At 49.7% G+C, this 25,220-nt stretch overlaps 1 protein-coding gene across 1 annotated transcript in view; it reads left to right on the top strand.

The window, feature by feature from the left end:
• The first annotated feature begins 10,367 nt into the window (after positions 1-10,367).
• The window catches only part of LOC146196021 (myeloid leukemia factor-like), a 56,087-nt gene continuing 41,234 nt past the window's right edge, over positions 10,368-25,220 (top strand). Inside the window, exon 1 of the mRNA XM_084598018.1 lies at positions 10,368-10,572. Within this exon, the coding sequence (XP_084454144.1) occupies positions 10,520-10,572 (53 nt within the window). The 5' untranslated portion in view covers positions 10,368-10,519. The remainder of the gene's footprint in view (positions 10,573-25,220) is intronic.

Genomic DNA, 25,220 nt, shown 5'->3' on the forward strand with positions numbered 1-25,220 from the left:
TAAACCAGTTGCAAAGTTCACTATATGCTTCAGTGTCTGACATTCTGCAGAAGCCTAGGTGTTTTTGCCCCTAGCCTATTGCCGCAAAATGAGGTGCAGTCTGAATTGGAATCCTCCACCCCTGTGTGCCTTTCGAAAGTTCTCTCTCTCGTTTTTTTTTTTTTTTTTTTTTCTTTCTTGAAGTGGCCACCACGCTAAAATTAAGTCGCTTTAAGTACTGGGGCGATTCGATAATCACGGTTTGATCACACCGAAACTTGAGTGAACAAGAGTAACAAAAACATTCGCTGTACTAAAAAAAAAAAAAAAGAAAAAAAAGAAAAAAAAAAGAAGAAAAAAGGTTACGCGCGTTTTCTTCCGGTGACTCTTTTTATCAAACACGCATTCGGTCGCCATGCTCTCGGACGGCGCCAATAACGGGGTCGCTTCCTGTTATTCAGAGGGGGGGGGGGGAGGGGGGGGGGGGGCTTCAACATGGCTGGATTCGCGCTGCGGCGGCGACTTCCCCTTTGCCCCGAACTGCGCCCCGTTTCTGCGTGTGTTTTCTTTGCACGGCAACGCGGGTATGCGTGAGTGCGGCGGTGGGTCAGTTGGCGCTTTCCCGCCACCGTGGTCGCATGTTGCATTATGAGCGAAGCACCGTGTTTAGGTTCTTTGATGGTGATTATCACGTAGTTGGTTTTGTTCAAATAGGAGCGCGAAGTGAAGTGAGACCCGTGCGCATTGAACTCTTATGAGGACTGCTTTGTTGGGATACAGCTTCTGCGCGAAGAGACCGTGTTTATAAGAAGTTGAACAGTAGCAGGGGTTTGGATTCGAGGCGAAAAGCGGCGCGGGCTGAGCGTCTGCATTTTGGTGAGTGCTTTGTTTTTCCTTTTCTTGTTTATGCCAATCTTTTACAGTATGTGCTACAAGATAATGAAGCGCATATGTGCACGTTTCTGGCAGGCAAGCCAGCCTCGTCGGGAAGAAAAAAAAAAGGGGGGGGGGGGGGAGATCTAGGCTTGTCGCCGCGAATGCTGTAAACGGTGGAACGTCAGTCGAGGGGACGACATTTTCTTTTAAACGGTGACCGTTCTTGACGGGCTGTTCGGCACAGTGTTTCACTCTTTCGATACGGTACTTGTGCTGAGACGGACACATAATCGAGATCATAATACGCCTTTGTCACACATCGCGGATTATTTGAATCTGCGCAGCTCCACCATGTTGCAGTACATTTTTGTGTCCACTGGTTTCAGTGCCTATAGTTGGTAATTTTGCTTGACGTTTTCTGAGCAGTAAGGCTTGTGACCTGCTTTGCCATTTGCATTCACAATTCGAACTTTGGCGGCAGCATACATTGTTTATCAGGGAGAAATGAACCGTGAGTAATGCTGCCAAGTTGTGGAGGCAGCGGCGATGCCATTTAAGCAGTGAAAGACACTGCCAACTCATTTTAGACAAAAAATTAAATTTATTGACCTATGGCGTGGGGCAGTGCACAGATGACTTTGCTTTATTTTTCGGTTGGTACATATCACCACTTAATTATGATTCCCATTGTTTATTTCAATACACACGCAAGGAGTTCCTGGATGTATAAGCCTTTTACACAAAGAACAGCCTGGCGTCATACCTTGCGCATGAATTGAAATAAAGCGAATAAACAACCCAGCAATGGGTTCAACAACAATGCAATCTTTATATCTTTTCTCATTAACGCGCATTTTAATTATGTATTCCCTTTCTACTGCGGAACAACAGAAAATGATGTATGATCAACGGTTAGCCAGGAGCAGACACATGCTAGTTTGCATTGATGCAAAAGTAGCACAGTAGATATCCTGGCTGCTGCGTTCAGTAAACACATTCTATGTCTTGATCGACCAATATCAACAATCTAACCCGCTCAGAATAGGTTAATAAGTAAGGACAATGAGGCTTAAAGGAAAAAGGTATCTTTTTGTTATTCTTTTAAGCCTCGCTATACTTATCATTAACCAGCACTGATCTGACAGGATTTTTGAATGTTCGGGCAGAACATAGAATGTGGTGACTTATCGCAGCTAGTACTACTTTTGCATTAATGCAAACCACCTCGCGTCTGCTCCTGGCAAACCGATGGTTGTGCACTATTTTTTGTTGCTCGGGAGTAGAAAGGTAACATAAAATCAAAATGGGTCACTTGCAGAGTTTCCGAAGCATTTGATCCTGAAATCAACAGAATTTCAGTGCTGCGGAATCGGTAGGCGCTCTTAAGAAACACAAGGGCCAATATTCCAAAAAAGCTCAACACTGCACCTACAAAGATGTCGGCGGTTATCGACAGAGTTTCAACAGCGTATGTTGACACATCTGGTCCGAATTTCTATAGAGATCCAACATGCATTTTTGTAAGAGGAAGCTGTTGAGATCGATTCCTGGAAGCAAGGAAATAATAAATAACCTGCCTTAGCGGCTTCAATCTGTGGATATAGCTCTCGCCAGCAAAGGCCTCGGTTCGCCGCTTGGTTCTGCCTTGAAGCGCAATTAAAGTGACCAGCGTTCGACCATAATTGCCACTGTGCTATCTTTCAAATGATGCATGTTATAGAAGAAAAAAAAGGAGGAAGAAATAGTTGCCTTGGACGGAATTTGGCAGGAAGACGAAAGAATGCGCTTTATGGCATCTAGAGTGTGTTGCAGTTTCGGTCACTCAGTTTTAAGACGAAAGCCTTACTCGGAAATTTTTCTGTGCGCATACTGCAGGCAATCAAGAACGACGATGGCAGCAGACAAGTGAGAATCAAGTGGTTCCCGGCGCACGCGGACGAGGCGTCAGACCGCAACGCCAACCACAACGAGACGGCACGCCGAGGCGCGCGCGCTAACGGACCGCGCCTCGGTCGACTGGCCGCTGTGGTTCAGCACCAAAGACCGAATGACCAACTACAACGAAATAACCAAGGTGTTCCGCCTAGCTCTCAGAACTCTTCCACCCCCTTGCTCGGGGCTCAGTCGAGAGCAAGCCGTTTTATTCAGACAGTTACAGACGGGCTCACTCCCCAGTCCGTCGCTGATGCATAGAATGTATCCCGAGACGCACCCGACGGACAAATGCAGAGTCTGCCGAACGGAGACGGCCGGCTTCGCACACATGCTGTGGAATTGTAGCAAGTACCAGGAAGAAGCTAAGTCTAGGAGGATCCCGCCGCGACTGGAAGCAGCCGCAGGGAGCAACAACTCTGGGCCGTCCAGCAGGTCATCAAGGCGCTGGCCCGGCAGGGAACCAGCGAGCCGCGGCCACGGCGAGCGGGGACCCAGGCCGCGCGGCCGGTGCCCAGAGGACGACGTAGGCCCCGTCCGGAGCGCGCGCGCGCGAGCGCGCGTTCTACTGCAGGCCCCGAATAAACGTTTTACCAATCCAATCCAATTGCGAATACGTGTTGCAAAACATGGAAGCAAAACGTAACGTGTGATATGCCGTCACATTCATTTGGGACTGGTAGTCATGAATGTGTATGTAATGACAAGTGGTATATAGATGTCATGTCCTGTTATGCGGATCATTATAGTTAGTCATGAGTAAGTCAGACCAGATATGCAATGTGCATGCCTATAGAGCCCATGACTTGTGCAAGCGTTAGCCATGACTACTGTCTAGTGTCTAGTCATTACTTTCAAAGGTGCTAAGTCATGACACTATAGGAGCTACTAAAGAGCAGCCATCGCACATCTGTTTGTTGTTGTTTTTTTTTTTACGCAAGCTTGCCATAAGGCATATTATAGAAACGCATGTAAATTATTTTCCGAAAGGAACCGGAGCAGGCTCCCGCTCTTATCGTTGTCGGTGAGCCATTTAGAGAAGTCCTCTTCCCTTGTGTTTAGTCCCACTTCCCGCAGAATCTGTGTCCTTGACCCCCTTGTCCCTGCACAAGTCCACAGCAGGTGGCGAACATCCCCTTCTTCAGCTGGTGTGGAACACTTAGGGCATGTGATGGGTCCGATGTCTGCTTGAGATCGCACATGCTTCCGCATTTCTCCAATGCAGATCTCAGCAGCGCTCTCAGTTTTATTTCCGTTTCGTTATGCATGAAAACTGGAACGTAATTTAAGAGTACAGTACTTTTCGTAGTAATTTTAATCTAATGCCATGATTTGAAGGTCGCTATTTGGCAATGTAATTTAGTTATAATTTTGCTAGATTTTTGAAGAGTGATGTAGTTCAATTCCTTTTCAAATGTAGTTTTGCCATGTATGCTAGCGACCAAGCAGGGCTCTCTGGTACAGGGTTGAAGTGAAGGGAGAGAGCTGAGTTGCGCTGACAAGCTTCCACCCTTTCATCTTTCTTGTGGCGTTTCTTTGCACGTTCTATATAGTCACTCTTCTTTATTTACAGCACCAGCTGTAAAGCTCTCGTTTGGCATGAAAGCATGGCATGGCCGCTTTGTCGCAAAGGCAACAATGCCACGGCATTGTGGAGATCGAGAAGCCCATGCACATCATGGCGACATTGCCGAAACCGGCAACACGCTCGGATGTCTGGAATGAAAATAACTGAAACGAGGTCATGTACTGTCTTTTCAAAATCGGTATATTCTTCAAATGACTTCACTCTATCAAGTAATTGGTTTTATCATTCATATATAATCCATATCATTCATACTGCGAAGTTTGTTCCAAGAGGAAATTGTACAGGTTGACGCAGGAAATTAAACGCCACGCACTCCTCGGCGCCCTCGCCGCACACCACAGTGCCTTGAAAATTGCCACCTTTTAAACGTCTTTCATTATAAGGTGCGCAATGGACTGATGTGCGTTGGCGGTGACTTGGCATCAGTGGTGAAAAGAAAGTAAAGCACATTCAGCGGTTAGATAGCGTCAGAACATTTGAGCTTTTCTCCAGCGGCTGCGTGTAATCATGAAGGACGACCCAAGAAGTCAATGTGGGCCATTGGAAGTGAGCTCCAAATCGCTGAGTTGGCTGTCAGGCTCGCTGTGCACGAATACTTGAGGTATCGTTCTTATGCAATGACAAGGGGACACCTCACATCCGTTAAAACTTGGAAGAATTGTCTGCTCCGGTCCAAGCGCTTGCGAAGCAAGCTGAGGTAGTCTGAAGAGCCCGAAATGTGTATTTTTTTCTTTTTTTTTTTCCCGTATGAAAAAAAAATTAACAAATGTTAACAATTAACGATAGGTTGCTTTGCACTGATGAGGGGCCTACAATGTTGCATACAAAATTTCCTTCATTGGAGATGATGTACAACATCTCCAATGAAGGAAATCATGACGTCACCCTCGTTGCCGGAGACGGACAACGTTGTCCGTCTCCGGCAACAAGGGTGACGTCATGATGCCACACTTTTTCGCAGGAATCCGCGTCAATACTGCCGCGTACGTAGAGTTACTTATCATGATTGTAAAGCAGTGGATAGAGACTATGTATCCAAAGGGTGATCTTATGTCATTCAGGTGATTCGGCTCCAGCCCACACCACCTGCGTCACCCGGGATTGGCTGGCTGACTACTTTGTGTAGGGCGTCGTTGCGAGAGAGGTCAACAAAAAGTCACGTGACAGGAAACACTCGCTAAAGACCACCATAGCTGACTCAATGGCCAACATCTCGATGTACCACCTAATTCGACCATGCAACCGTTTCCGAAGCCGAATTTAATTGATTGCTGCGAATGGCGGTTTTATTAAATAATTGTGGAAATAAACACTACGGGAAATAGTTGCCAAAGTTTGGCGAAAATATGTCTATTTTTGCTGGAGATATGCGTTTCTCCCTGAAGTCACCATTGTGTACTAAATACCTCGCGCACATGCATATATAGACCACGAAGGCGCGCTTGAATGGGTTCGATCAAGCGTGGATTGTATCGTAAATGGCAACATGGCTGTAGGGGTGGGAAGGGTAAGTTGTCATCGCACACAAATTTCGTTGTTGCTGCTCTCTCTCTCTCTCTTTTTTTTTTTTTTTTTTTTTTTTTTTACTGTGCGGATCTTTTAATGTTTGTGGGGTTCTCTTAGGAGAGGCAGTGAGACCAGTGGAAATGATGGAATGAAGGTTCGGCCCACGAGGCCCTAACGCCAACCCAAAGGGAATGCGGGAGCGCACACGCTTACAAGTCACATCTAAGTCCGTTTTTTTTTTTTTTGTTGTGTGTGTGTGTGTGTGTGTGTGTGTGTGTGTGTGTGTGTGTGTGTGTGTGTGTGTGTGTGTGTGTGTGTGTGTGTGTGTGTGTGTGTGTGTGTGTGTGTGTGTGTGTGTGTGTGTGTGTGTGTGTGTGTGTGTGTGTGTGTGTGTGTGTGTGTGTGTGTGTGTGTGTGTGTGTGTGTGTGTGTGTGTGTGTGTGTGTGTGTGTGTGTGTGTGTGTGTGTGTGTGTGTGTGTGTGTGTGTGTGTGTGTGTGTGTGTGTGTGTGTGTGTGTGTGTGTGCGTGCGTGCGCGCGCGCGTGTGTGTGTGTGTGACTAGGAAGAGCTGAAAAAAAAAATGAAGGGGTTCTCGCGGTCAAATGTAGTTTATCGAATGTATGCGTTGTTTTGCATACGTCGGCCGTGACTAGGCAATAGTAGAGAGTTTTAGTACTGCGTAATGAGCGCTACGTACGCACAGCCCACGTACTTTGCGGAGCGCTACGCCACGGTCGCGTACATGCCACAGAAAGACTTTTAGTAGGGCGGAAGCGCGTACGTACGCAGGGGTCTGAAAGCTAACGCGGCAAGCGCAGTGGCTTGTGCAGTGCCATTTCGCAGCCATTCAAAAACTGAATTTTCCAGCGCAGGAACTCCTGCTTCTTTGTTTTTCCGACAGGCGAGAGATGGAACCCATGCTGCAAAGGTGCTGATTTGGTTCGTCGTTGTTACAGAGGACGAGGATATAATTAATAACTTTAACCGAATCGGAGCACTACCCCCAGCAAACGTAGTAGAAAACGAAAATTAACTATAACCCCGTGCAAATTTTAAATCCGAAGGAGCAAACCGATTTTCCGAAAGAAACAATGTCATGTCAAAGCAGTTTTCCGAGTTCACAGTGCGCCTATGATGTCATCATTCAATGCAAAGTAACTATGAACCTCGGAGAATAAACTGCAAAACTATACGAAGTCTCATTACAGAGGCGGAGTATATTTAAAATGCCATGAAACGTATGCCGTAAAAGTCAGCACCATGGCCCATAGGCAAAGAAAACTTACCAAAATAATTTTCTGGTTTAGGCCAGCCCCAATGAACACGGCAGATGGTTAAAAGTTAGCGAATGTTTTGAAGAAAAAGTATGACAAAATATGCTACGGCTTTTTTGGAGCCAAACAATATTTAATGCGCCTCGAATAATCTGCGTTGTAAAAATCTACATACGCATGAAATCTAGCTGTCTGCTCTTCCGAAAGTTTCAGCGTTCCCTCTTAAAGGCGGCCGCTCATGTGATACGAGCTTTTAAGCTAAAAGTAGTCATCACTCGGCACGAAAAACGAACCGTGCACAACAGCAGACGACCAACAGTCCGTCTACTCACACGAATGTCATTCGCGGTCGCCGGCGTCGTCTGCGATCGAATAGAGCGTCGGCTGCGCCGCCGTCTGCTACGATGGACCGTTCCCTTCCGAAGTTTAAAAATGCCTTTTGAATGTACATTTGTCTATGGGCTGCCTACTTTGAATGAAAGGTATCAAGAAAAATTAGTACATACGGAAGCTGTATACGAGAAGCTTCCGCGATTGGGAGAAGCCCCCAGCACATAGCGAGCGTGTGTGCGGTATGTACGGCTTCACAACACATGTTTTAGCGGTGTTTATAAATAGATTACCCGTGGAATGACTTAGCATACTTTGTCACACATTCATTCAAAGCACTCGCCAACATTTAATGATAAGCAGTCTCCATTGATACTGTACTAAACAAGAAAGATACTGCGGTAAGTTGTGTTTACATGTTTTCTAAGGTCCCTACCAGCTCGTACCCCTAAAAGTCACGTAATGTTATATAGATACTCCGCCTTTGAAATGGCATTTCATATTTTCACAGTCTGTTCTAGGATGTTTGTAGTTGCTCTATACCAAAAACAAAATCATAGGTGCTCCGTGAAGACATAAAATGGCTTTGAAATCTTTCGCTTCCACATATTCTCGTGTTAAGCCTATACATTTCACCCCCAGTCTGCGGCGGGGTCGTGAGCGCTCCATTCGTTTGTAAACACGGCGTTTGTCCATAGGTGTAAAGCCCACGGGAAACTTGGTACTTACTGCTTCAAGTTTCAAAGATCCTGGCGACGAAATACACCAGCTAGAAGTTGGAGCGTTCGCGCAGCGCATTCATAGAAAACAATTTGTGCGTCGCATAAGGCAATCCGCGCCCTGTACTGCGGAGCAACAAATGGATTAGAAGTTTTTACTTCTTGCGAAACGCCAAATCACCTGCAATGAAAAGAAAAGAAACGAGCAAGCGCTGCGTGTTTGCTGCTTATCATGCGCGGCCATATAGCCAAACGTGTCTGTCGAGCTTTCTCATACGCGAGAGCAACACGCAGGCGGTTCAGCGAACGCACGCAGAGGTAGGGATTTCTGCGTACGCGAGCAACGTATACGCAGTACGCAAGGACCGTGCTGCGTATGACGCATGCGCAGTAAGCAGCACGCAGGCCGCCTACGTACGCAAGGGTTCTGCGTATGCCTACGTACGCAGTACTAAAACTCTCTAGTGTAACGACAATTAACGTGCTCGTCAGCTGTTATCGAACGATATATTGTACAATGTACTATTTTAATGCCACTTAACTGCAGTAATTAATGTCGCTAATTACTTAGTTAAACTATCAGATTATACTTGCTGTAGACAGTAGATATCCGGTGATAGCCTAAACTATACATGTTAGACTTGCTCATTTACTGAACAGGAGTAGACGGGTTGGAGCCCGGCCATCACTGCCCCGTTTCGATAGAGGCGAAACGCAAAGGCGTCTGAGTGCTTCGCGATGACACTGCACGTGAAAGGTCCCCATGTGGTCGAAATTATTCCGTAGCGCTCCAGTTTAAGTCCTTGCGCAAACGCTAAAGAAAATGGAAGCTGCAGCACACGCAGCAATCCCTGTCCTTGGCGTAAATGTTTGTATTCTGAGGGTGAAGAAGAGCAGCGCCTGCTCGTCCAACAGGCCATCGAATGTATTAGGCGCCTAAGTGTTGCGTTTCAATAAAGTCTTGTACTACTACTACAACTACTTTGGTCCAGGTACTTAACGAGCCTGTTATTGCTACAGCTGATCTCACGCCTAAATAACATAAGCAATTAGAAGCATGAGTGCCGAAGGAGCTATCCGACGCCCAACACAAGTCTCTCCTAAGTCTGAAGCCATGCTCGCAAAAAGCCCCACCGCGGTGACGCAGTGGTTAAGATGCCCGACTACTGTGTCGGAGTACCCGGGTTCGATCCCAACCGCCGGCGGCTGCGCTTCGATAGAGGCTAAACGAAGTGGTGTCCGTGTGCTGTGCGATTAAGTGCACGTAAAGATCTCCAGGTGGTCGACATCACTCCGTAGCCCGCCACTACGGCTCCTCTTTCTTTCTCCCTTTCCACTTTCACTCCCACCTTCCTCCCTACCCTTGGAGCGCGATTTAGGTGCCCACAGCACCTGAATCACGCAACTAATTAAACCAATTCAGGTTCCCACAAAACCTGAATCAAGCGACCAATTAAAAAAAAAAAAAGAAATCCTGGCAAAAGGTGTGCGCCGGAGAGCCTTGACAAGTTCCAAGGCTCGAGTTTGGCGGTGCGCTGAAGGCCAAGGCCGGAGGAATATCCGTGGTTGCATTCTGATGCCGCATTCGAGAGCGGGGACGAGCCGCTTTCCTACCACGGGTTCCCGGACTGGTACTGCACCGCAGCATCTCCCAATTGGTATGCGACAGCGCACGCCTTTGTCGCCCGGCTGCCTCACGAGGAGAGCTCCAGCTACAACGGGCGTCCAGCAGCGGGGCAAGTGAACCTTGCTTGACTGTTAATTACCGTTTCTTCCCTACTTGCTGCCGTTCTGAGTTAAGCAACTCCTCGGAGAACTGGAGCACGCTGCACAGCACAGTGCTTCTCTGACTGTACGCTGCGCCAGACGGCTTGTTGCAGCAGCCGTGGTCGTGATCAGAAAGTTGTGGCGCGCCGCTTTCACACCTGTCAGCAGAGCGGGACAGCCCGCACCTGGCCTGTTCGTTTGCAGGTTCCCACTGACCCACCAGACGGCGGCGAGAAGTAAGCAAGCGCTCACCCACCAGTGAAAAGAGAAAAAAAAGCGCAGCACGCGATCGAAAGAAGAGGAGAAGCGTGCCAGCTGTCGTCATCAGGCTGCTCCGGGCGCAGCCGCGAGAGAGAGAGGCGAAGCTTCCCCTCTTGGGATGTGGGTCAGCCGCAGCGGCAGCGTCGCCATCGCATCGTCACTTTTCCACTCGGCGGCTGCCGTGCGTCAGTCTGCGTTAGGCCTACGCGCTTGGTTCTTGGTTCGGTCGTCGTGCTTTGGATTACGGGGCGTCGTCGCTCGGTTCTTTGATCAAGCGAGCCCCAAGGATGGCCCTCTTCGGATCGCTCATGAGGGACCTGGACAGCGACCCATTCTTCGGGTAAGTGATGCGAGCTGCCGCCCTTTCGGCCACCTCCCACCCGCGAATCTCACGCATTGTTGTTGTCCGAGCGCAGCGCGCGCCGCAGTCGTCACGGTCGGCGTTATTTCGAGTCCGCCTTCGCTCACCGCGTGACGAGAGACGGTCGAAGCGACGCGGCGAGGTGTGAGCTCTCTGCCAGCGGCGAAGCTTCTCGAATCCCTCGGCGCCGCATCTGTTCGCGCTTCGCGTTCCCAACCTTGGCGTCATCTTGGCACGAGCGCACGGGCTTCGACCCTGAACGCCGGAGTTTCGTGATCGCGTCCTCGCAGGACCTGTGCCGGCTGTTCGCTTTGTTTACGTTGTGCAAGTGGGCTGCAGCAAATGACACTCGGTTCTTTTCACTTGCTGCCCGTGCGAACCTTTCCACTTTGTTTTCCTACTCTCTAGCTGGCATTTATGTGAGCGATGCCGAAGTCGATCGCCGGCGTCGAACTCTCGATGCGGGTGTATGTGCTTTCGGGAGTCGGTTGCATCCTGGAATGAGTCCGAACAGCAGCCTCTTCCTAAGCTCCGGGTTTGGGGTTAGACTCCATATGAGTAGGCGTCTTTGCGTGTCCCAGCTTAAATTGAGCGTGGTTTGACGCATCATCGGTACGAATTCATTGAATTTGGACCAACAATTCTACAAATATCGCGCGACTGCAACGCTTGCCAAAACACAGCCCGGTAGATCGTTTTTTCTTTTTTTTTTCTTTCTGTTCGTTTTCTAGCGTCATATGCGATGCGCAAGCTGCTGGCGCCACGTCTGCGTATCTCCCAGCTGAGCGATGTTCGTCGATCTCGACACTGGCTGCTGCTCCGCGCACGGTGACCCTTCGCTCCCCGTCGCGCAACCAGCTCTGGAGCTGCAGCATGTTTAACGGCGGATTAACGCCTGGCTACGGCACCGTTACCTTCACATCTTCGCAAGTGTGAAGCGAGTCGCTCGCTTCGACCGCCAACTGTTAGCGCACATTGTATCTGCAAGAAGTAGCGCGTCGCATGATTTAAGGCCCCGCCGGACGGTTATCTCTCAACTTTTATTTTTGTGCGTTCACTGAAGCTGCCTCGAGGCTGCGACGGCCTTTTCACTCCAGACTGCACGTCTCGGTTGCGCGGCCGTGATGCCCTGAGGCTGGTCTTGAACTTGGGCGACGGAGGTCTCGCGCGTGGTGAGAATCTGCAATCGGGACATCGCGTGTCGTGGATATTGCGCGCGCAGCAGACGGTAGGGGTCTCCCCTCAAGTAGCCCACGTTGGACAGGATACGATGTCGACACGGCTGTCCGTGCGTAACCTAAGGGCGCGCTTCTGTCGGCTCTTTGATCAGCACATGTCATCAGGGACAGCTTTCCCGGATGCTAGAAGTCCCGTTATGTGACTGCTGTAATGGTCCCGCGCACAACATGGCACGAAGTAACAAGTCACGCAGGCTGTCTTCCCCCTGAAGTCCAGTAGGCTATTTCTCAAACGGGACGGCTTTGACCTCAGAGAAACTGTCAGCTAGATTTGTTTGTGAGTACCTCATGCTGACTGTATGTATATAACCTTATGTTAGGTGGTCTATTACATGCTTTAACTTGGCTTCTTTGCAGTGCTATATTCTATATTAAAAAAAAAAATCTCATTCACAGGCTGCATTTGAAGGACAAACTGATGGCAGGTCATCTAGGTCTTAAGTACAAACTTTAGGACACAAGACGTAAGAATGGACTGCACAAGCACTGAATCGCAGCTAGTGCTTTGAAACTAGCTGATCTCGAGGCTTGCACCTTGACAGAGGTGAAGCGCCACTGCCCGTACGTATTCCACAGTGGCCGTGCTGTTAGGCCGCAGCTTCTCATCATTTCTTTTCTGCCAGAGCTGTCTTCTCCAGCAAGTAAATTTGGCCGCCGGTATGCCACTTTGGACTCCAACAAAGTCATTAACCTCTCTTTTTCTTTATTGTGAAATCGCTATGTTTATGAACAAAAGGTGGCTGACTTTCTTCCTCACACAAAAGGTGGCTGGTGCAAATGTCATTGTGTTTAAGCTTCATGGTTTCTTCTGCTATCTCATATTTGCGATATCCGCCGACCAGCACATTCCCCTATTTAGTATGCATTTTAGCACGTAAGAGTGTATCTGCAACCTTGAGATTTTGTCTTGAACTGCATGCAACCTTTGCAGTCATGCGCTTGATTTGGCAATACCGCACCAAACAAATCCTGCGGACATAAAAAGAGAAAGAGGGTTCAGGAGCTTCAACCAGTAGCTGGCTTGCTTTTTGTCGCACACTGCTGACACGTGCACAACAGCATGTCACAGTGGCAATCCGAAAGAAAAAGATGGGGGACACTCCGCCGTCAAGGGTCGAATGCGATAGCGTAGGCTACCACCCGACATATGAAGCCCCACATAAACCAGCTTGTATGAATGTGTCTGCGTGGCCAAGGGGTAATGTGGATGCAATGGTCCTGGCAGGCTGATTCTGATATCACCCTGCCATATAAAAGGAGAGGCCCTAGTTGGTTGCTTTTGCCAAACGTAACATCAGGCTGCCCTACGTTCACTCAATGTATGGCCGTGTCACCTGCCAGTGCCATGCTCGTGAATTTTCACTCACAATGCCAGACGCTGACCTCGGATTTTCAGTGCATGGGGCATTTAACGTTATTGTGTTAAAACTCGACAGCTTAGGCCATGTCTTTTTTATCTAGCTACTGTTTGTCTTCTTTCTGCATATATTGATGCATCCGAGTTTCAGAAAGTGATGTCATAGAGGAAATGGTGCTACTGTGAAAGTTGATATTCAAAGCTGGGCATGATTTAACCATCTATGCCTAAAGCACTATTCTTTATCATATGATGCAGAAAGACCTCCCACACACCAGTCCAGTCCTTGAACCTTGGTGTTTTGCCAATCTCACCTGCCTTGTAGTTCATCAGCAGTTGCTTACAAATGTGGTTTTCTTTTTGTAATGGATAGCATCAACCTGGACAGGAAAACCAGCAACAAAGAGACAACAAACTGGATGAATGCTTCCTTATAGTTGTGGTTTCCTAGCAGGGAGGTCAACCACAGTCGTGGTAGTGCACGTCGAGGCTTCTAAATGTGGGCACCTTTCAGCTGCTTAAGGGGAGATGCAGGACTAAAATCGCAATTTTCACCAAAAAAGTGTGTTTTAAATTTTTAAGTTTCATCATTTATTAAAGAAACGTCGCCAAATTTAGTTGCTATCTGTAGGGTAGAACGCAAATTTTTTTCTGTGTGAGATATTGAATGCATTCAATGCCAGAAGCACTTGTGATTGAACGCTTTGTTCAAGACACAGCTTCAGGCAGAGTGGGCAAGATACTGAATGCATAGGAAATACCCAAGTTAGATTGTTTGTTTTTCGCGTTTTCCAAAGACCTGCTGTTGAGAGAACAGCAGACAGAAGAAGAAAAGTCATATTTTAGGCTGTGGCGCCAGCGAATTGCCTGGTAAACCGAAACAGAAGCTGTGTTCGCACCACCAGGAGCCTGGTTTCTTTTGCGCTGTTTTAGAATGTATTTGCACAGTTGATTTCATTGCCACCTGTACTTGCATTTGTCTTGTAGGAATTGATGTTGAAATAAAATTTGTAATTCTTCTAAACTGATTCCTTTTGCTTTTGTGCCATAAAGATTAATATAACTGACTGACCACATCCTTCAACAGCGGTCTGGCAAAAGTGAGAAGTATACAAATGTTTTATTGATGCTAGCCAGTTTTACTCTGCACTCTTCCTTTGTGTGAGGAGCTTGTTTTGAAAGGTTCCTATTCCTTTTGGTTGAAAATAGGCCTAATAAATTATTTAGGCCACATGTTTTTCCAAGTTCGCTACTGAAGGTAGCTCCACTCGTGTTCTGTGTTTGGAAAGGTCATGACGCAGGGTGTGGTAGAAGACTCAGATGATTAATGAGCCTTTTGAACAAATACTGGCTCGAGTCTGCGCTTCCTGCCATATGCTCTGTTTTCCCACAGCTAGCATTGTTAAATGGCATTGTTAAGTATTTGCTCAGGCGAACAAAAATGGGAATGTGTCCCGATTGTTTCAGTTCAGGCGTTCAGTCGTATCCGACTCTTCGTGACCCTATGGACCATGTCACGCCACGCTTTCCGGTCTCTCACTATCTTCTTAACATCACATAGCTTCATCTGCAATGCCTCGAGAATGCCATCTAACCATCGCGTTCGCTGCCTACCCCTTCTCCGGCGACCCTCAACTTTTCCCAACATCAAATCTTTCTCCAGCGACTCCTCTCTTCTCGACTGATTTGATCTTCTGGCAGTCCAAGGAACTCTTAAGAGTCTTTGCCAGCACCACAATTCAAACGCGTCAATTCTTCGGCGGTCAGCCTTTTTCACAGTCCAACTCTCGCATCCATACATCACAACTGGAAAGACCATAGCACGGGTTATACGGATCTTGGTTGGCAGACTAATGTCTCTGCTCTTTACTAGGCGGTCAAGGCTACCTTCAAAACCACATCTCATAACAACCACATCAGATGCAGTGGCCACATCAAGTGACCAAACCATGGTCAGAATTAATGTCCTGCAGCATTCTCGATAATGTTCCAAGGCATTTAGATGATCTTGCTGTAAAATGTTGAGATATTACTCTATGAGATGGATCGTGGTTGAAAGTATTCGCTTGAAGTGCACAACAGCTCAGAAAAGAGGCCATAGGAAGCAAGTAATAGTAATAAACCATCAAGGCATAACTATAGTCCTGACTAGCTAGTGGCTGAAAAAAAATGTTGGTGAACATTGTTGTTTCTGCTGTGGAACTAAAGTAATTACCTGTTATATCCTCAATCTCAGAAAATACAGGATGTCATTTTGTAGTTTGACCCATTGTTGGACAATGCTGAAAAGTCCCGATTGTTGCCTACCTTCAAAACCACATCTCATAACAACCACATCAGATGCAGTGGCCACATCAAGTGACCAAACCATGGTCAGAATTAATGTCCTGCAGTATTCTCGATGATGTTCCAAGGCATTTAGATGATCTTGCTGTAAAATGTTGAGATATTACTATATGAGATGGATCGTGGTTGAAAGTATTCGCTTGAAGTGCACAACAGCTCAGAAAAGAGGCCATAGGAAGCAAGTAATAGTAATAAACCATCAAGGCATAACTATAGTCCTGACTAACTAGTGGCTGAAAAAAAATGTTAATGAACATTGTTTCTGCTGTGGAACTAAAGTAATTGCCTGTTTTATCCTCAATCTCAGAAAATACAGGATGTCATTTTGTAGTTTGACCCATTGTTGGACAATGCTGAAAAGTGGAAGGGCTATCTTTTCCATCTTTATCTTCATGAAGGTGCGACTAAAGTAGATATAATGGTGCACATCTACAAGTAGGCTTTCTTTTTTATTTAGTTTTTTGTCTCATGAAAATGGTGGAAAAGTATTGTTTCAGGTGAAAATTAAGTTGTATGCAAAATAATTTCATTCAGTTGAGAGAAGAGAGCACAAAACCCTGACTTAGGTGCAGTATGAAGGTACAGGGAAGCACAGGTCCTACCATCTGCCCTAAATGAACATGAGCTTGCTACAATAGTCTCTGGACATCCATGTGTAAACTGCAGTATCTGTGACCTTTTTCCTTTTGTGCTAGCAAGCCACGGTTACATGCAAGGGCTGTGAACCAGGTAGAAGTTAGGTTAAGCTACTCGCGACACACCGTTCAAAGCCTATGTGAATGCATTTCCTATTTGTGAAATGACATAAATTTGTCATTTAGGTGTTGGTGGTTGATCATCACTTCCAACAAGGCTGCTTATAGCTCAGTGGAGGCAAACTATGGTGTCCGGATGGGCAGATGTGGCATGGACTTTCTTTTTCAGGTGTTTTACTTTGCTGGCGTGTATGCACAGTCTGTGGCAGCGAAGTCGGTTGGCGGTCATGTTGTCGCGTTTTGCTCGCGCGTTTCATGGGTAGAACTCAGCGCGTTGCACCATCGCACACCGCAGTTGGCCGCCTTTGATATGCGCACTGAACAATGGCACTATGCAAAGAGATAACCAGGCATAGCGCCCGTTTGGCTGCCCTGAGAGAGATATTGCTAACCGTCATGCCTCCATTCACTTGTCTGCCTTTCGGAGAAAGCCCACATGCGCTGCCCAGATAGCTATCGGCGGACCTTCACGAGGGGGGCCTTCGCCCTAATGCCCGACCCCGTTAGCCGTGGGCGTTGATGGGCATCGGGACTGCGCTGTCATGGACGCTGTACTTTCTTTTTCTTAGTGCGTTGTTGCAGCCGCGAGGTCCAGGGAGTCGCGTCCTTTTTGCTTGCGTCGCCGAGTTGATGAACTGTTTACGCACAACTTTCACTGTGCGTGAGGTCGCTGGAGAGTGCCAGGCTGATTGTTCGCGTTCGTGCGCCCGCAGCAGTGTCCGACGCATGCGTTGAGCGCGGCGTATTGTGCAGAAACCTTTTTCATAAAGCGGATGTTTTCTCCGATGTACGCGTTGCGGTTGCGTTGACCCAAACTTCTCGGGGCTAAACGCGCGCTGCGCTCTTTCGGTCAGCGGGACATGCCTGCCTACAGGCGTATTTTTTTAAACGAGCAGTCATTGCAGTACAATTCGAGAGCCCTTTACTGATCTGCTCTGTAGCGGCTCAGTTCAGTATGCTCACTTTTTATTTTATTTTTTTAAGCATTGCTTCCCGCACGTTTCGTACATAAGTGTAACGTAAGTAGTAGTAGGGGCCTGTGTGTGCTTGAACGCACACATTTGCGTGCGGATTGCACTCGCCAGACTAATTATCGGCTCGATCATTTGTTCAAAAAAGCAAGTTAGTATGATAAAAAAAAATGAATGATTTGATAGTCCTTTTTAGGAATAAGTTCCTTGCAAAATTCCGCGACGAGTTCCAATATAATTGTTGCCATCGGACATTTGCTGGGCAGAAATAAAGAAGAAACGGTATGTCATGGGAAACGGCTGTTGTATCCTTAAGTCGAGAACTTGACTTTTCATCAAGTTGGGCCCCAGTCCTTGCTCCAACTTCACGCAGAATTTTTCCTGGTTTTGGAAAGTGATATGACGCGGAAGAAAAGAAAACGCTGGCGACCGCAGATGTGTAAGTTTTTTGTGTGTGTGTGTGAAGTAGGTTTCAGCGATTTCGCACTTTTCTCACGCCTCGTGGCTTTCTGATCTCCCGGATATCTAACCTCGGTTTTTCTGAACTGCTGGCGCTGCATAGTTCATCGCACGAATAATAGTGAACTCATACATAAAAAGACATCCACATCAGTCAAGCGCGCGCAAGTTTTTCTGAGCGCGTGGCCTCGGTGTAACCTAACCTTACGTTCGTTGCAATGGCTTTAACTATTAGCATTTTGCATATTTTTCATATTCTACAGTTCATGATTCCTCGCATTTTAGCGAATCGGTGCAACACAGTGTTTGCATATTTTGGCCTTTGCGCTATTTGAATATACTAATCGTCCCTTTGCATCTGTACTTGGGAGGAGAAAACGCGAGCTCCTGCTCTCACAGCTTCGGGAGCCCCTCTCGGATGATTCCCGCAGTGGTTACGGCGCTCGACTACTGTTCCCAAGGATGCGGGATCGAATCCCTGCCTCGGCGACCGCTTTTCCATGGAGGTGAAAAGCAAGGCGCCCGTGTGCTGTGCGATGTCAGTGCACGTTAAAGAACTCCAGGTGGACCAAACTTCCGGGGCCTCCTACTACGGCGTCTCATAGTTTAAGTCGCTTTGGGACATTAAACCCCCGCAAACCAAACTAACCATCTCGGATGATTCCAGCGCGTATTTATCTGTCGTACTGACTTTTCTTTTTTTTTTTTTTCCTCTCATGGTGCGCGTCCGCCCGCGACCGCTTCTGTTCTCGGAGGGGACTAAATACATGTAAACGGCGGCTACTTCATGTGCTGAAAACAGCTGATTTGCAATGCCGAGTCCGTTTTCTGTGTGCTCTGCCTCTCTCCAGCAATTGCAGGAGGCCCGTTTCGTTCGTGCTCGGGTATAACGGCAGCGTGTTTCACCGGAGGGGGGGGGGGGGGGGGGGGGGGTTACACGGCTGGCGAAGTCCTGCGTGGCGCAGCCCCGTGGTAGAGTGTTCGTGGTGTGTGTGCGAGGAAGACCTCTCGATGCAGAAACGTACGTCGCATGCGTCCCTAACGAGGGCGCCTTTCCACGGGCCGTGCAACTCCGGCGTCACGGCGAAGACGGCCCTCGCTACGGTGGTGGAGGACGCGAGCGCGCTTCTTTGTCGGTGGCTCTGTGCAGGAACACCTTGCACACTGCGTGGAGGGCGTGCGATAAGGAAATCTTGTGCCCTCCGGGCTTCGCGTTTTCGCGGTCGACTTATTTTTTTTGCGTCCTCTGCCACCGTATACACACGTCGTGGCTTTCGTTGTTCTCCTCCGCGGTTCGCATTTGCAGCGCAGGATTCGGCGCTTGCTCGCCAAAGTAGGCTGCGCCGTTCCTCGGGCCGCAGCGTCGACCAGTGCACAGGCTTGCGACTGTTTTTTTTTTTTTTTTTTTGGATACCGTTGGGGACCGTCACTTGCACGCATTGTATATCGCGCGCGCGCCAAGGAAGCAAGGACGGAGCAGACTGCTCTCCGCCGCTCGTCCTTTCTCGTGCATCGTCCTTGGCCCGTAATCGGCCGACACCAATTAGCTAGAAAACGCGTGTCCAGAACGCGGTCGAGCCGCTGCTTGCGGGGCCTCCTTCGGCCCGGAAACATCGTCGCCTCTCACCCGTCGGGCACCGATGGATGAACTGTGCGAGGGCACTGCTCTTGGCTCGTTCTGCAGTTTTGGGCGTTGTGCGTGGGCGTCCAACGTGGCCGCGCCCTGCATGGCGACCTCTCTCTCTCCCGTGACATTCGGCCCTACTCGTCCTGTTCCCAGGCCAGACCCCGCCAGTGTCGCGGGAGAACTGCTGTGTTTTTTGTGCGCTGCCGAGACATCTCGACTAGTACAGGAACACTAATCTCGACCGGCGTCCTTTCCGCTATGCGGGTCGTCGTGCGCGAGGAAGCCAGCGCGCATTGCATAATGGCGCCCTTATCTTGCTCCGTGGGCCATCCCAGCGGGCGTTGTCCCTCGAGTGTGCGAGAGTCTCCTGCTTCCCACTGCGCGGTCCAAGCTTGTGCAGAATCGCAGTCGTTGATACCTAGCAGGACGTTTCGTGCCTTGTATCGAATGGATTCGGGGCCGGCAATCTGTCATGCCGGTCTGTGTTCCGTTCCTGAAGCGGAACTCCCTGGACATGCGGTGCTGGCAAGAAGGGCATATCTGTTTGGCCATCGCGCAGGACCAGATTTATGGGCCATTCTTAGGGGGTCGTATCTTGAGGAGCTTTGTTTTAACCGAAAAACTGAAGGTCGGTATGCTTTCTCGATGTGGGGAAAGACGAGATGCCCATTATTTATGTTCCTTCCGTCGCGTCCAACGTGACTGCGCAGTGGGCGTGACACAAAGTGTCACCAAAGTGTCATCACTTAGGTGTTGACCCTCGTTATGTACAGGAGAAAAAAGGTTTCGGCGACTGACGCTTTAAACTCCTTTCCGGAATTCCAAAACGTATTGAAAGCTGCAGTTACCAAACCCGGGGCACGCGGTAGTCTACCTGCAACTGGCGCCACCGTTGGAGTGCTTGCGGATTCGAGTCTCCCGCGTCAGTCCCTCCGAGTAGCCAGGAACCTGCATGCCACTTAGGCTGAGGCCTGGAGGCCCACGGCACAGCTTCGGAACCTGGAATAATTGATGTCGTCAGTTGGCCTCTAGCTCCCCCGCTTGCCGATCGACTGTGTGTTCGTTCCATTTCACCATCGGCCACCAGTATACTGCTTGGGGAGTCGTGGTTTGCAGCCCGAGCCGCTCCTCTCTCTACCCGTGATGTTTCGTTGCGTAATTGCTCGAGACGGAGGTTGCCTACGGTGCCGCTTCGTCGAAGCAGCCACGAAGTGATTTCTCGTGTGTGGTTTTTCGTCGTGTGCAATGCTACCCGGGGAACGTCCGATTTTCGCGCGCAATTCCCTGGTTGCGGTGGCCCGATGGCTTAGTGGATGGGGCGCTCTGCTCCTGGTCTGAACCCAGGATTCGTTCATTCCCTGCTGCGGCGGCCGCGTTTCGCTCGAGAGCAAACTCAAAAGACACCCAATCGCTGCGCAATGTAAAGACACTTTGAAGCCCAGCTTCCTTATGCGACGTCCGTCTATGTGTGTCGCTTCGAAACGTTAAAAAAACCGGACATTGCACTTTTGTTCTTGTTTTTTACTTTTTCATTTGCCTGAACTTCGTTATTCCGTGTCCATTCCCGATCGGCTCTCTGTTCACTGATCCGTGTTCGACGTTTCCGGCGGTTGTCTTGTGCGGTGCACAAACAGCGGAGAAAACATGCGCGCGCGCAGGAATACTCCTCCAGGAATACTGACCTCGGGTATGTTCCGCGAGCGTGTTATTTTTATCCCCTTTGTGTATCTGCCGTGTGGCAATGGTGTAACCGCATCGGCTTCGCCCCAAGAACCCGTGATTGGTGCCGGCGGCCGATTTGTGGCGCCCCACGAATGCGCGCGCAATCCATTGTTCCGCCACCGAGCGGCGGGAGGGGTGAGGAAAAGGGGGGGGGGGGGGGGGGGACGTCCGAAGCTCGCGTGCCCTTGCCTCTCTTCCGTCTTTCGTATTTTCATTGTCCATCGTCGATCATTGAGGCTCCCGCGTGGCGCAGTTCTGTTGCCCAACGCCCGCCGGCGTACGCTGCTCTCGTGTCGGACGTCTTTGCATCGTGTCGGGGCCGCGATTGCCGTTCGCATTTTGAATGCGGCAGGAATTGGGCGCGCGTGTCTGCGTCGTTTATTATTATTTCTTTTCGTCGCCTCCGGCGCTGGACGTTGTCGAGGAGGAGGATTGGTCGTTTTCTCGTGATCGCTGACGCGGCTGAGACGCGCGCCGGTGGCGTCACACGTGTTGCGTTGGACGATTCAGGCCGCCCAACGGTGCCGAACACGGAGACGTGTTGTGTATTGCCGCACAAAACCAGGTTAGTGGCGTCGTCCGGCGCATTCTCCTCAAGCAAGCGCGCTACCCTACTGGGGGCTGGCGCTGACGCGGGGCCTTCGGCGAAATGTGCGCCGTCGGAAGCGTGACCCCCCTCCGACGAGAATGGTGGGCGAAATGTGTTCGTCTCGCAAGTGGTGGTGTTGCGCGAATTTTTCGTGGACCATCGGCACCAGAGGAGATGATGGACTTCCATTCGAGAACCGCTCCCCCCCCCCCCCCCAACACACACACACACACACAGTTCTTCGCGGTCTTCGTTTTTTTCCCCTTGCGACGTGGTAGGGTGGGGTGATTTTGGCGCTTAAATTGTGAAGGAAGAAGTTTCCTCGCATTGTTAACGGCTTCTGAGCTAATCGCTGCGGCCTCGTTGGAGGAGCTGGCAGTGTGGAGACTGTTGCGGAAAGTGTCGTTGCGGTGACGCGGTGTGCAGGCTGAACGTTGTCTCGGCCATGTCCCGCTTTTCTTGGGAGCTTGTAGTCACGCACGGATTACGTACGACCGCGCTAGAGGTACGAGAGGGACCTTCCGGTCGTCCCCTGGGAGCGCCCAAATGCTCTGGCCGGCTCCAACCGCGGCGCGCGTGCTCCGGCAGCCAGCGTCACCGTCTGCTTCGATCCGTATACGAAAGTCGTCGCAGCGACAGAAAGTGTCGTGGGGATAGTCTTTGCCACTGCACACCCACCCCTTTTGTTGTCTGACGCAACGGCACGGCCCGTCCGGTGTCAGTCGGTCTGATCTCCGAGGCCGCCGTGTCCGGCGTCCCCTGCAGGAGCGGCCTTGGGGACGTGCGGCCGAGCGTGGGCCTCCCCAAAGGTGCCCTGACTCACATTGCATTTGGCTCGCCAGTTGGGCAACCCGCGGCCCACCCAGCTGGCAGAGAGCCCTACCTGCCTGCCCCTCGGAATGTAGCCGTGGCACCGTGCTGCTGCCGGAACGGCGTGCGGTGCGAGCTGGCCACTTTCTCCGCGCCGCCGGTGCTGTACAAAATAGTAGTCTCTTCCTACTACCGCACGTGGGCGATCGGAGGATGCGCCCTTGCGACGGCTCGGCAGCTCTGTACGACTGTCTGGAATGCTATCGCAATTAAAAAAAAAAAAAATGATGGTCTTCACCGAGTTGGCGCATATGTGATTCATGTTGGCCCGCGTTGTCCTAGGAGCGAGCCGTTTTCTTGCGCGGGACTGTGTATAACGTACAGTGTCGGCCTCCTCTTCGGCTGCTCCGTCACGTGGCAGTAGCAGCGTAGGAGCATTTTCCGATATTAACGACGTGATATGCTGTGACAGACAACTGCGGTGTTCGCCTCTCGGCGTTGAAGAAGCAGCGGGCCCGGAGAGTGTGATAGTCGGCGAGAAAACTATTTTCTTTTTGTTTTCTTTTTTTCACGAAGGAAATTCAAGAAATGCATTGTTTACACGGGACCGCGCCATGCGCATATATGTACACCCCTGGCAACCAAATTATGACTTCATCCACGTTGTGCTATTGGCACCCCGGTATGTTTACAGTGTAGTGAAGCCGTCCGTTATTAATATATATGCTAATACAACGAAGAAAGCTGGTGTCCCGATTTAATTCGTAGCACGTGCATTTGTTTGTGTGCGATGAATGGTGAGCCAGTATAAGAAAGTCAATATATATATATGGTAGCGCCATCTTGCATCGTAATTCTCGCCGTATACATGTCATGATCGGATTAAACTGGTTCAGTGGGCAGCTAGCCGTTCCCTCGTTTTTCTTATAGGTCGCGATCGTTCTCATTCGAGTTACACAATGTATAGTTTTTAACGCACAACAAAAAATTCACCTCGAAGCCTTCTTGATCGCCAAAAGAAGTTCGAAACCCACCGTCAGACACCCAACTGTAAAAATGGGTACAAGCGTCCCTAGGCCTGGCGCTCGGCTTTCCTAGGGGTATTCGCTTGGGAGAAGCTCCGTAAACCCCGCTGCGCCCCTGGTGGGCCAAACCTAGTTTCGAACAACTTCGCAACCTGCAAAGGTGGTTCATGTTCGTCTTGGCTCTCCTCTGAGCCTTGGCGCAACCAACATACGACGGCGTTTGTTCACAGTCAATATCACTATCGTGACAGGAAATTGTGCATCTAGAAGGACATGTTGGGGTTTCACAGCCGCTTTGATTCTGCTATAAAGTGCTGGTTGTCACTATGTCGAGTGTTTTACGCGAAAGCGTCTTTCTTGCTTTGCGAAGAGGCTTTATAAGCCGCCTGTTTCGCACATATAGTTGAAAGTCCGCGTCTTGTTTGTGCCTGTGTCTTCCTTCGGTCCCGTCTTTTTACTCGTTCGCTGCGAATACTTTGTTCTGATGCGAAGACGGAGTGACAGAGCCTTCGCATCCACGTTTCTCTTTGTTCTTCGAGGAAGTCTTCAATGGCGAGTCGTATAGCGTGTCCCGTCCGCTCAATTCGTCCGTCGCCTTCCGCGCTCTTCAAGAGTATCGCGACGCTTCTGTCGTGGTGGTGGTGAAAGAGCATTTATTAGGTTGTACATGGGAACAGGAGGTATGCTTGGATCAGACCATAGAGGACCAGTCCTTACAAGTACTAGGTGGAAGTTCCTAGTTCGGGACCCCAGTGGCGATGGTATCCGCCCGGACACGCCCGACACTAAGGCTTGTTAAGTCGTGGCAGCCGAGCAGGGTCGCCTCCCAGTCCTGCCGGGTTGGAGAGGCAGGCCCACGCCATGTGATAGGTTTGCTTTGGTTTGGTTTGTGGCGTTTATCGTCCCAAAGCGACTAAGGCTATGAGAGACGCCGTAGTGGAGGACTCCGGAAATTTCGGCCACCTGGGGTTCTTTGACGTGCACTGACATCGCACAGCACACGGACGCCACTTCGTTTCGCCTCCATCGAAACGCAGCCGCCGAGATCGGGTTCGAACCCGGGTACTGCGGCACAGTAGTCGGACGTCTTACCACTGCACCACCCCGGCGGGGCCCATGTGATAGTTGTCCGAAGACGCCGCTCCACAGTGCGGGCAGCTGCCGCTGAAGAAAGGGTCAAAATGCCTTAGGGCTGCCGGGCACATCAGTGTATCGGTGAGAATGCGGAGAAGGAGCCGCTCATCCGCCTTCTTGAGGCCTTTACATGGGCGGGAATCTTGATAGCGTGTTGTGATATCTTTGAAGGTATAGATCGGATTAAAATCGAGTTCCCGATCGGGTGGGGAGGAGGGAACAGCCCGTTGAGAGAGAGCGCGTGCTGCTGCCTCGTTTCCTGCCAACCCCTGATGAGCAGGGACCCATGGACTTCAGTGATTGCGCAGCGGTATTAACGCGTAAGCATTGTATACGGCTATGTAGGCGGGTTTCGCGTGGGCATGTCATTGTCGGTGCTGTAAAAGAGAAGTGGTTGGTATATACCAACCCAGAACTGGTTGTTATATACCAGCCAGTTCTGGGGCAAAAATTCTACCGTAGGATAGAGCGTCAAGGAAAGGTGCTAAAGTGACAAAATGGTTGACGCGGTTTAATTAGGTAATTAGAGCCAATGACAATAATAATTGGTTCACAGAAAAGGATAGGCGCAATGTCTGTCACACTTGCTCTGTG

Source organism: Amblyomma maculatum, chromosome 3 (assembly GCF_055883805.1).
Source record: "Amblyomma maculatum isolate TAMU_Amacu chromosome 3, ASM5588380v1, whole genome shotgun sequence".
NCBI classification, from domain to species: Eukaryota; Metazoa; Arthropoda; class Arachnida; order Ixodida; family Ixodidae; genus Amblyomma; species Amblyomma maculatum.